The sequence below is a fragment of the Alosa pseudoharengus genome, unplaced genomic scaffold, assembly GCF_046254945.1.
Source record: "Alosa pseudoharengus isolate Yale_2024_CS ecotype anadromous, Long Island Sound unplaced genomic scaffold, YU_APseudo_1.1 YU_APseudo_1.1_scf_84, whole genome shotgun sequence".
Classification (NCBI taxonomy): domain Eukaryota; kingdom Metazoa; phylum Chordata; class Actinopteri; order Clupeiformes; family Clupeidae; genus Alosa; species Alosa pseudoharengus.
This window is the reverse complement of record NW_027468875.1, coordinates 72,501-85,000: the sequence shown is the minus strand read 5'-3', so window position 1 is coordinate 85,000 and position 12,500 is coordinate 72,501. Positions and strand designations below refer to the sequence as shown.

Here is a 12,500-nt window from a genome sequence, read left to right as displayed (position 1 = left end):
GCCCAGGGGGGCTGTCCTCGTCCCTGGGCTCGCCCGGTGCCCATCAGCTCTCGCCGCAGGATGACAAACTGGCGCAAAGGCTCCAGCAGCTGGTCACTGAGAACCCGGGCAAGTCCATCTCGGTGTTCCTCAACCCCGACGACGTCACGCGGCCGCACTTCCGCATCGACGACAAGTTCTTCTGAGACCCGCAGGGGCCCGTGTGGAGGGTGACACTGGGGCTTCTGTGTCAATAAAATGACTTAGCGAGTGGGGCAATAGGGGCATCTACCCTGGGTACACCCACCCTGTAGAGCACAGCGCCCCCTTGAGTCGAGAGTTTGAAGAGCTAATGAGCTGAAGACGCTTATGCTTAAGGCTAACCTTTAGATATCACACAGAGGTACACACACACACACACACACACACACACACACCCTACACTTTGGTGTATAACCAAACTGAGTTATGAAGAACTCTTCGTGAACTCTGCTTAGAAGACACTGGAATGGAGACTCGTGGAGCTTTTCTATGCCCTGTATGTTTGCTGTTCAGATCTGCTGTAAGGTACCCTGGTAAGGCTGGCTTGATTGGAGCTTTTGCGTAGAGCCTGGCTGACCTCTTCTCTTCAGTTATTCCCTCACAAGGAGTCTGGAGATGGCACTGATAGATGACTGCTAAACTAAACTGCTAAAGTGCAAGCTGGAAACTATCATTTTTAAAGAAAACCTCAATTGTGCGATTGTGTGTGTGTGTGTGTGTGTGTGTGTGGGTCTGTGTGTGTGAGACAGCGTGTGAGGGAACAGAAGTGTGTGTTTCCACTGTCCTGTGCACCCTGCTGTTTTATGAAGACAAGTGACAGCATGTCGCTGAAGGAGCATCTCTCTCTCTCTCTCTCTCTCCCTCTCTCTGTTTCTCTCTCTCTCTCCCTCTCTATCCCTCTTTCTCTGTACTACTGAGGGCTGCTGCCTCTTAAGTCTGTTTGTGCTTTTTTTGCTCCGCTGTGAGCCGGGGCTCCTTTCACCCCGAGCTCGACGGCACAGCGTGGCGCGGCGCGGCACGGCGAGGAGAAGAGGGCGGCGCGGCGCGAGGAGGAAGAGACGCGTAGGTGGAGCTGATGTAAGAGAATGCAACGGGGCTCGAGGAACAAAAGGAGGGCAGAGTCTCCCTTTCTTTTTCCTCTTCTGTCTTTTTTTCCTTCTTTTCCTTTCTCTCTCGCGCTCCATTCTTCTTCTTCTTTTATTCTTAGTCCGCCCCCGTTTCAACCCTTCCCATACAGCTCTCCGTTTGACCCCCCCCCCTCCTCCTCCTCCTCCGCCCCTCCCCTTCCCTCTTTCTCAGGTATCTATATATTTTTACGAAGCCACAAGCGTACCTTTTCCCCAGCCCTGTTCCACACCCCATATCCCATCCCACGCCCCACACCCCTGGGTAGAGTCCAGGCTATTGCTCTGACCAGCTGGTGCTCTCCTGGGTTTTCCCCAACTCCACAACACTACCTTGCCAGGCCAGCCATACAGTACTGTACTAAAGTGTCCGTACCATACTGTAATAAACGGTACTATAGCATACTGTACTACTCGCCAGCCTGCCTGCCTGCTTGTCTGACCCGTTGGGTAAGGATGCTAACGAACGTCATGCACCAAAGAGCCCTGGAGCCCGTTCCTCACCAGGCCCTAGTATCACTCCTCCCCATGTTCACCAGGCCCTAGTATCACTCCTGCCCATGTTCACCAGGCCCTGGTATCACTCCTCCCCATGTTCACCAGGCCCTAGTATCACTCCTCCCCATGTTCACCAGGCCCTAGTATCACTCCTCCCCATGTTCACCAGGCCCTAGTATCACTCCTCCCCTGTGTTTACCAGGCCCTGGTACCAGACTTTGCTTTTTATTGCTGCTAGGGGCATGAGTGCAGAGCTTTGTGGAGAGTCATCTGCTGGACTGTCCGAACTGCTGTAAAAAAAGAGACTTTATTTCCCAAAGGATTTCAAGCTCTGACGCCTCAACCATTTCAGGGCTCTGACCCGGGAAGTGTGTGTGTGTTTGTGTGTGTGTGTGTGTGTGTTTGTGTGTGACTTGGATGGTGTTGTGTGTGTTTTTTTGCCATGTCTGTTTTGCTACTTACTGCAAGCCTGGTGTCTGAATGGTTTTTTTTTTTTTTTTTTGATTATATTTTGATTTTTCTGTGGTGTGTATGCCATTTTTGCCCTGCATGGGGTGCACATGTCCCTTGAATCCCACATGTATAAGGTAGTGAGATCATATTTCAAAGAGACGTTTTGATTGTACACGGGTCATTTATAGACGTCGGAAGACAATCCCGTTGGAGGTCTGCTGTCATGCAAGTTCGAGTTTGAACTCTGGTGACATCTATACACTAAATGTGTGTGTGTGTGTGTGTGTTGGGTGGGTTAGACTAAGTGTGTGTGTGTGTGTGTGTTAGACTCTGACTGTTGTTCTACATGTACAGCAACTGTGTTGCGGAGTGGGCAGTGCCAGGGGGGTTGGTTGGTTTTCACTTTTGGAGAGCTGGTCACAGCAAAGGTCAAAGGTTATCAGTAACACACTGACTGTGTCCCAACGTTTCTGTAACACTATCGCTGCATTTACATAGATGAGACGTTTAGCACATGAACTGGGCACACTTTACTTGGATGGTCACCTGCAGACTCCTTTCAGATGCTCCGATTATAAACAAACACTGTGTTGACACTGCTGTATGTCAACGTTTAACAATGTGTGGTTAACGATAGGGCTTGGGTTTGGTTAAGGATGATGTTCAGTAATTGTTCAACATACCGTTTTAGACGGAAGACTGAAGTTCAATTTCAACAAACCATCTTGAAGGTCATTATGTAGGCGGAGTATCCAAGTAGAGCGTTAAACCCGTGAACTTGACTAAGGAAAACAAAAACGAACACAAACGTGTGGAATACTGCTATGGCCAAAACTGAATAAAAGTCCCACAGTGTGGCTGCGCATGCCCTGCGGATGTGGTATGTGTGTTAGTGGCGTTCAGGGGAGGTGTCTGAAGAGGGGTGTTGAGTGGTATAGCCATATAAGGAGGTCCCTTGTTCATTTCCTCTTGCATTGGAAAATGGCATTTGAGTATGTTCTGCTGTAGTGCAGTCTCAGTCTTGTTAAAACAGTGGTCAAAGCTACAAGCACAACAGAGGTGTTTAGGAGCAGAGCCCAGATCGTGTTCAGCTGTTGTTGAGTTGAACTGTTTTTTCCGGAACCTTCCTACTCAGGCGCGTGTCGGAAGTAGTGTGGCGCTCGCACTCCTACGGGCGTGCGTTTGCCCCGTGCCGTGCTGATTTGCCACAGCTCCGCTTAATAGCCGGCTGACGCTCCGCTATCCCCTTAACAAGAACCTCCTCCTACTCCTCTTCCTCCTCATCCTCCTCCTCCTCGCGTTCCCTCACCATTGCAGCCCAGCGTGGGTTTCTAAGTGCTTAATGCTGCTGTATCAGAGAACAGAGGAAGCCAACACACTGTAGGGGTCTCTTGCACAATCACAAAGGCTGGGGTGAGGGTGGGGGGGGATGGGGTATATATGGCACTCAGAGGGTTTCAAACGATACAATGCAACTAGAAGAAGAGAGATGTCGACGCTAAAGCACAATTTAAAACAAAAAGAAAAAATACACAACACTTTGCTTTAATGGATTTGTGTAGGCCCAACAGGCACATGTATGGACTAATAATAGCCACGAGGTGTCATTATCGTATCAGGAAGATGGTGATTTGTAGTGTTTCAGTAAGGCGTTTGATTGTAATAAGTGGGTTGGGCAGGAGCTGAACGAACGGTTTTACTCAAACTGTAATCCACTCATTACGGATTAAGGTCTGCTTATCTGAGCACAAGGTCTTCTTCCACAGCTTTCCCCCCCTCCATTATCCTTTTTTTCATTTCACTCATTTTCATGTGAAAATATACCTCTTTGTGTGTGTGTGTGTGTGTGTGTGTAAGAGAGATAGGTGTGTGTGACAGAGAGAGAGAGAGAGCGAGAGAGAGAGGGAAACATGCAGTGGCCTAGGGAATAAAAGCTTGCACAGGGGAAGCCTGTTCCTCATAATTTTTCATGAAACTTGACTGGTGACATGTAGGGTGCCAGTGTCCTTGTCTGCTTGGCTGCCGCGTTTTAATAAGATAGGAAGTGTGTGTGTGTGTGTGTTTCTGATTTGGTGGTCGGAGCTCTTGCTATTGGGTCTCATGAGACAGAGAGAGGGAAAGAGAGAGAGAGGGGGGGGGGCGGTTGAAAGAGTGAAACGAAGAATGGAAGAGCGAGAGGAACGAGGGAGCGTGAAAGAGAATGAGAGATGGGAGCGCACAGCGGTCGACAGACTATCATCCAGATGCCACTCTCATTGGACTTCCATCCCAGCCCATCTTTGTTCTGTGTGTGTGGCTGTGTGTGTGGCAGTGTGTGTGTCTGTGTGTGTGGCAGTGTGTGTGTCTGTGTGTGTGGCCGGGTGTGTGTCTGTGTGTGGCCGGGTGTGTGTCTGTGTGTGTGGCCGGGTGTGTGTCTGTGTGTGTGGCCGGGTGTGTGTCTGTGTGTGTGTGTCTGTGTGTGTGGCCGGGTGTGTGGCTGGGTCCTATCTCGCCCACACAGATGTGTGCAGTTAGCTAGAGAGAAGTAATGGCTGTGCGTGTGTACTGTATGTGTGTGTGTGGCCGGCCGGCCCCAGCTGTTGGCCCTCTTCTTTACAGATTGGCCATAAATGATCATGCTCATGGGAGTGTGAGAATATACATTCACACACCCACACATGCACATTGCACATGCACACACACACACACACACACACACACACACACACACACAAGACATGTGTGCACACACATACACAAACACACTGTGACCCTTTTATCCACACACACAAACACTTGCCGCCTCTTTTCATTGGCATTCCCTTGATCATTAGAGTGGTCATTTACACGTAATTGTCACATCATTTGAGTCTGAGAGCTCACCCACCGGTGTTCATTTCACCGGCCATTAAATTAACACAAAGAGGACGGAGCAACACAACAGTCCTTTCAAGTAGCGGCTGTGTGCGTGTGTGTGAGGGAGATAGAGAGAAGTGTGAATGTCAGTTCTCTTTGTTGAAGGCTGTTCATTCTCTTTTTCTCGCTCTCCCTCGTTCTCTCTCTCTCTCTCTAGGTCTCCACACTCTTCATTTTTGGGCTGGGCGTTTGAATTGATGGGTCTCTCGTGGATTAGGTTGGTACTATTACTAAGCCCAATGAGGGAAGCGGCAACACAAGAGCACTTTCTCTTTTTACACAGGGTCACGCGGATGCCGTCGTAGAATTTTGTCATGGTCCTTCGTAGAAACAAGTAAACGAAAACAAGACAAAGCTAAAAAAAACACTTTGTGTTTAGAGGTTTTGCTGAAAAGTTTATGAAGAGAAGCATCCTCTTGAACAAACCTGCTGTATATTGGTAGTAGGCTGCACACACACACAAACACAATCAGCCTAGTTAGGGACTTTAGCAAGGTGCTGAGTGTATGGATCCATACTCATCTTCCATTCAAGTTGTATAGATTTGTTTTTTCTTTCTCTCTTTTTAAAAAAAAAAAACTTGATCTTAGGGTTGTGCTGCATAAGACATCAATTCAAAGAGCATCAAGAGTTTTCCTATGCAGTCTGTACTCGATGTCTTTCTTTATGACATCAAGATGTTTGTTTCTCCGCTTGAACTGAGCTTCAGTGATCATTTGCATCTACTAAATGAGAGCTGGCAGCAGGAAGCCGTCAATGTGCTTCAGCGGAGACCTGAAAAATGAGGCTGTAGGATGAGTGGTTTTCACCATAGATATAGTTTTTATATTTACTTTCGATATCTATGGTTTCCACGGGGACGGTGTGCCATGGGTCCTCTGATAGTTTACTATTGGCTTTTGTGTCATTGCAACTCATATAGGCAACATTTCAATTCATTGTTACATTATCCATGCAAGGCCTCTTATGTCAATCAGAATCACTGCTGGATTTTAAAATGTGTATTTTTTATGAATGTATTTCTCCTCCAATCGAAGCAAAAATGGTCTAAAATCGGTACATATCGGTGTATCCATAATCAACTTTAATCGAATGGTAATAATTAGTCAAGTGTTGCAGTATTTTGACTGTAGGATGGCTGCTTTCCTGTATGTTATTAGCCTTTTTTCTATTTGATGATCTTGAAAATGTGCACATCAGGTCTTTATTGTCTTGATGCTACTTGATTTGCTCTATTTATATATTAATACATATACATATGAAATATATATATATATATATTTGGTTGGGCTGGTTTGTATCGTATGATCTTGACTTTGTAGCATGAAATAAATCTCAGCCGTGGGAACAGATGGTGACTGTTGTCTTCTGTGCACCCCCCCCCCCCCCCCCTCCAACACACACATCCTAGCAGGCTGCTGCTCGTTGCTCCTAAAAAAAAATTGTAATGACACCATCTAGCCAAGAGAGGGCGCAGGAACACAACAAAACGGCACTAGCAACAGCAACATCACAACCACTTGCCAGACTTACAGGCTCCAGTTGGTCTCACAGTGAAGATAAAACTATCAAAAGAAGTTGCAGGAAAATCTTGTGTCTTGTTTATTGCCAGCTTGACACACACACACACACACACACACATTGTATTCTCTAATTTAAATGACCCCCCCCCCCTCCCCCATTGTTCAGTGCGGTCAGTTGAAATGGCTGATAATGGATTTTGCAGGGTGGCCCACAAGGTTAGGCGACAGATAAGCAGAAGAGGATCCCACCCCTCCCCTTCCGCATCTGACCAGCACCGCTGTGGAATCAAAAACATGACTGTTCCCAGGATAGGAAACAGCCCCAGACAGGTATTCAGAGATCAGGCCTGAAGAGGCCTACAGTAAGCCATTGTGAATACATTATGACACTGATAATTAGTGTTTAAATTACTATTATTATACTATTACTATTATACTATTACTATAAAATTACTATTTCCTGTGGAATGCATTGTGGAGATGAGAGCTCCTTCAGGGTTCTAGATAGAACCTTCACTTGCCCTCATGGAACTCTAATGAAACCTGTGAAGATAAGACAAAAATACTCACACGCTGGCTTATAAACATGTCATTGCAGATAGTGTTCATGTGCTGGTCAGCTCAGTCATATTTGATGGCATGATGGCTTATAAACATGTGACAAGCTATTATAGCGGCATCCGAAATATTAAGGTTGGCAGTCCGGTAAGGTAGTTATGACCATTAGGCCTACTAATAAAGGTAACATTACTCTCATGTAATTTTGATTTCTTATGACATTGATAGCTTATAACAGTCAATCATAAATCTTCTATATTGCTTCAAGTGTTATGCCTACTGCATTTTTCTGAAGGGAAAAATAGACCAGCCTGTCTAGATATCCTCTATGTGGAGAGAGGGGAAAAAAAACACATTTGTGTTTGGAAAGCGAGGAAGACGTGGTAAGAATCGGTCAGGGCCCTGCAACTAGAGTCAATTACATCTACGCCCTCACACTCTCCCAGACACTATGCCAGTCTGTGCCTGCCGCCGTTCATTAAGCAGATTGCGACACAAGCAATTTTCAGGAACGGGATTGGCTCTCCCCCAACCCCCCCCCCCCATGACCCTCACACCCTTCAATGTTACACAACAGTGACAAGTGCATCCAGCTGTCAAGTCGCTGGGGCTAACGGTTAGGTAAAGGTCACCAATTTTATTATTTTATGCCTTTTTTGGCCCTCTGCAGACACTGTAGGGGTAAGAGGCATTTTGGGAGTGCTCCACTGATAAGGAACAAGAACATCCGGTGCGAATGCTTATCAGCTTAGCCGTCCCAAGGAATATTAAAGGGTCTTAACAACTGTCTGGGGCTTCCGACATTATTTTCTGATTACTTCTTGGCATTTTGATCCAGAGAGATGGCTATATGGAGCTGAACTGAGCTTTTACAAAATGCCAGAGTGTGTTCGAAGTGACTCTCTCGAACACAACACTACAGAATGAATGGAAAGCATGGGGAAAAGCAGCAAAGCTCCATCAATTCATATCCAATTTAACTCTGAACATCTTTGCTAATTATTCTCCTGTAATTGCATGCTTTCAGACTAGCTTGCGGGGGATGTCAGGGACCCCCGTAGAAACGCAGATCCTGCCCTGGATCTGGCCCACCGCTGGACCTGATTCGGCCCGGAGCCGGGCGGCGGATTCCCTGGGATTCCTGCGGACTTTCTGAATTAGCATCCTGTTGCAGTCAGCATGTGTCTCAGTGAGTGGTCAAAAATCCCATCTCGTTTTGTTTGTGTTGCAACCCCCCCACCCCCCGCACACATCCACACACACACACACACACACACATAAATTACATTGTCACATGGATATGGGGCAGCAGTGGGGAGAACCGAAAGCAGGTCTACCGTCAGCAAAACTGTTGAAAAGAAGCGGGAGGAAGGGGGGGGTTGGAGTCTCTGGTAGATTATAGTGGGGTATCACCGGGGTGGGGGTGGGGGGATGGGGAGTTGGAGTCTCTGGTAGATTGTAGTGGGGTATCACCAGGGGGGACCCCACACTAGCCTGAAACTGAAACCCTTAGCCAGGCTGGGACACAATAACCCAGCACAGGGTTGTAGAATCTAGTGATGAAAAAATCATCTTCCAGTTATGTAATCACACACTTCGCAGAGAGTCTGGCCTAGATCCATTGGCAAACGTTTATTTTCTGGTTGGTGGACGCTTGTCTGAAGTTTGAAATCATTGGAGTTCAATCACTAACGTTGTAATGTTGTATGTTAACCAGGGGGGACACAACGATAACGATAGGCTTGCAACTTAAAAGTATCGCCCTCAGGAACGCCCTCTGTTCGCTGGTTGGTTCGGAGACAAGTTGCCCAAGTAAACAAAGTGAACGAGAGCTATTCCAGACGGAGTATACTGTAGGGAAATGTAAATGAGCGGAAGTAAGTAGACAGGCGGAGTCAGGCTAATCACACGCTGCCTGCTGCCTTAGTTGCTGTGTAAGTGCTACATCGTTGAGGTGTATCAGAGTCCCCGTGTAATACACTCAGCATGGCCAATAGCCACATATTAATACTGATTGATGTCTTAAACTATGTCAAATCTAGGGTTACATTAGAGCATGTGTTAGTGCAGCACCAGTTGTAAATGGTGTCCATAAAACTGCCATGAGAAACTGTTCATGTCTTTTTACACTGTATCATTTACACTGTATCAATATGCTGGTTCGTCATCACAATTACAGTGTACTTAATCCTTATGGTGTTATGTTAGGTCTATACAGTGCTATGAACTGCTGTGGAGAAATGGGGAAGACCCAGTTCTTCCACATGAAAATATGGGGTAACACGGTACTTGACAGTATCGACATAAGAGTGACATGACACTGTCATGAACACATGACACTGTCATGACACATGAACCCTAAACCTAACCTTAATCCTAACCTCTAACCCTAATTCTAACCCTAACCCTAACCCTAACCCCTAACCTAACCCTAATCATAATCCGGTGACACTTTACTTGACGGGTGAGTTCATAACACATTCATAGCAGCTGTCATAAACTGCACATAAAGCATTCATGACTGTTTCATGAGACATGACTCAACATTCATACCAAACCTTTCATGAATGTGGAAGACAGAACGACGACAACTTGTCAAAATAAAAGTCCAAAGTCGCAAATCAGCATTGCCGTTTTGGTCCAGACCTCTTACCTGTTCACGTCTGAGTCAATGGGCTACTCCAGTGCCAAAAAGACAGAACATGGTCAAGCAAATAATTTTTGCTTCATAAAAATGTATTTGTTTAATGATGTAACCTTTGCAGATGATTTCTCATCTTTTGCTACTGGGAATGTCCAACCGTTCCAGGTTACACAAATACGGGTCAGCTGAATGTAGGCTAGTTTACCTCCCAGTGTTAAACTCAGTGATTACGAATACTTCACAACTTGTATAGTAAAGTGACATTCGATGTAGACTTCATAAGATATTCATGAAATATTTACAAAGGCTGGAGAGATTAAATTAATGGTATACAGGTTACACAAATACAATATTGGACTTTTATTTTGACAAGTTGTCGTCGTTCTGTCTTCCACATTCATGAAAGGTTTGGTATGAATGTTGTGTTATGTCTCATGAAACAGTCATGAATGCTTTATGTGCAGTTTGTGACAGCTGCTATGAATGTGTTATGAACTCACCCGTCAAGTAAAGTGTTACCAATGATCCTAACTGAATGTCACTTAATAACAGAAGCATTATGTCATAAACATTTATGACTTGTTCATGACACGTTCATGACAGTGTCATGTCACTCCTATGTCGATAAAGTAAAGTGTAACCAAATATGGTGTGATAGTGGGAAAATGAAACCACTGATGCACACTGTGAAAAAGCACTGGGGTTAAACTCTCATACAGATTTCCCCTGGGGATCAATAAAGTATCTATCTATCTATCTATCTATCTATCTACAGAGCAGCGGAGACAGGTCCAGGAAGGGCATATGAAGAGGTGTTGCTTTCTAAAATGTCAACATCACGCAACGTTTATTATTTTTTCCCCCCTAGTTATTGCAAATGGGAATACACTCGACAGTAGGTCACTCGGCTAGGGACTTCTTCTGACATTTGCAATCATAAGGAGGTGCATAGCGAGGAGTGAGTGCTGTGATTGGTGGGCTGATTATTGACATGTCGTGACAGTATTGTTAAAGAGGGGAAGAAGACAGCCTGCTTTCTTCAGACACAGTTATGGTGACTAATGATTGAGTCCTACCATTTTTTTTATTGCTAGGGACTGCCTAGTGGTGCCTACCGTGCTAAAATTGGTTTATTTATGGGTTGAGGAAATCATATCAGATGATTGTTGTAGTGTTCACGTTTAATCATACAGTGGTATTCATTCAAAGTGCTTGAATATGCAGTATTGCCTACATTACTGAAAACATGAATAAAATATTTAGTAATTCTTATTCTTACTTACATTTTTTCGTTCCATTTAAACTACCGGTAAGCTTTTGTCAAGATGGCATTGCATTTCCTCCCTGCGAAGGCTAACAAATCAGCACACCCAGTTTAATTGGCTCGGCTGAATATTAATCTCACAGGTTTTTGTAGACTTTGTGTGTGTGTGTGTGTGTTGTGCACTTTTGCTTTTTGCAAACAGATCGAAAAATCTGTAATCTCTGTAGTCATGTAGTCACTCTGTAGTCAATTCCCTCATGGTGTGACCCAGAAACAAATCATGTTTTTGGTCCCCAAACTTGTTTGAACCCCCCCATTTTATCTTAGAGTGTCCGAGCCACATTTGAGATTATTGCTATTTTCATAATGTATTCATAATTTTCTTGCAAGTGTGCACCCTCTTACAGGTGGTGATGGCGCTGCTCTATAAATTGGCTCACAGAGCTTGGCAGGAGGCAGGGGCCAGCAAATTCTATCGTTGACCTCATGCTGTGAAACTCACGCCTGTGAACTCGATCTGTGAAGTCAGTCCTCAGTTAGGCCTGGGCCCCGAAAACGTTGTCATCGGTGAAAGGCCAATCGACAAATTTAAGGACGTTGAAACCATTGCATAGTACCGGTACGTGTGTGTTTTATTTGTACACGGCTGCTCCCACCCGCCTTCTCCAGGTGGTACAAACAAACAGGATGTGGAAATTGGGGGGGGGGGGGGGGGGGTTAGGCGGGGATCACATTAGCCAGCGGCAAGCAGCATGTTTCCTGTTGTTCTCTATGGTTCGGCAGCGGAACGGTGGCAACGCTGGTGTAACGCTAGCATTGAGCAAGCTGAGCGTGGAACTTGGTTCAACTTTCAAAGCGCAACGTGAGCGTATTCAATTGACAAACCATTTGTGTTGCGAATGTAGCAGGGCGAGGTTTTTGGGGAGGACGGCACTAAATGCCAATCACTGTAGCCAGACTACGCCACCCTGGGCCTAGCACCCAGGGAATGAGTTAAGAGCACACATAATTGCACCATAGCACACAGGTTCGTATACACGAGGCAGAGACATGAATTCCAGTGGAAACATGACCCAAGTTTATTTAACTGAAGCCAGGGAAAAGGAAGGGGGGAGAGCTGCAAAAAGACATGAAGACTAGTCTGGGTTAGGAAAGTACAAAAATATTTATTATGTTTTCTTGTTGCACTTTTGTTTATTTAAAATGATCACAACTAACGCAGGTTCCATAGGGGAGGCACGATGGAGCAGGATGAGCAAGGCAGGGGCTTACCTGGGGGAGGCAGACTACTGATAACGTGCCCTAGAGCCCACACACAGCAAGAAAAATCAAATCATGACACCGCAGACCACAGCAAACATTCTGATAATTCACACCAAAATGTGCATCTTTACTGCACCACCACTAGGTGACGGACTAGCCTCCCACCAGCGAGAACCCTACCTGCCAAATTAACAAACAGTTAAAAGTTGTTGCTCCCAGACTATGCAATAAACAGACACTGTATAACTAAGATAATA

General features: G+C 45.6%; 1 protein-coding gene across 1 annotated transcript in view; it reads left to right on the top strand.

The window, feature by feature from the left end:
* The window catches only part of tmem102 (transmembrane protein 102), a 32,605-nt gene extending 26,278 nt beyond the window's left edge, over positions 1-6,327 (top strand). Inside the window, exon 3 of the mRNA XM_076275438.1 lies at positions 1-6,327. This exon is cut by the window's left edge and continues 1,272 nt beyond it. Within this exon, the coding sequence (XP_076131553.1) occupies positions 1-185 (185 nt within the window). The 3' untranslated portion in view covers positions 186-6,327.
* Positions 6,328-12,500: the final 6,173 nt, after the last annotated feature.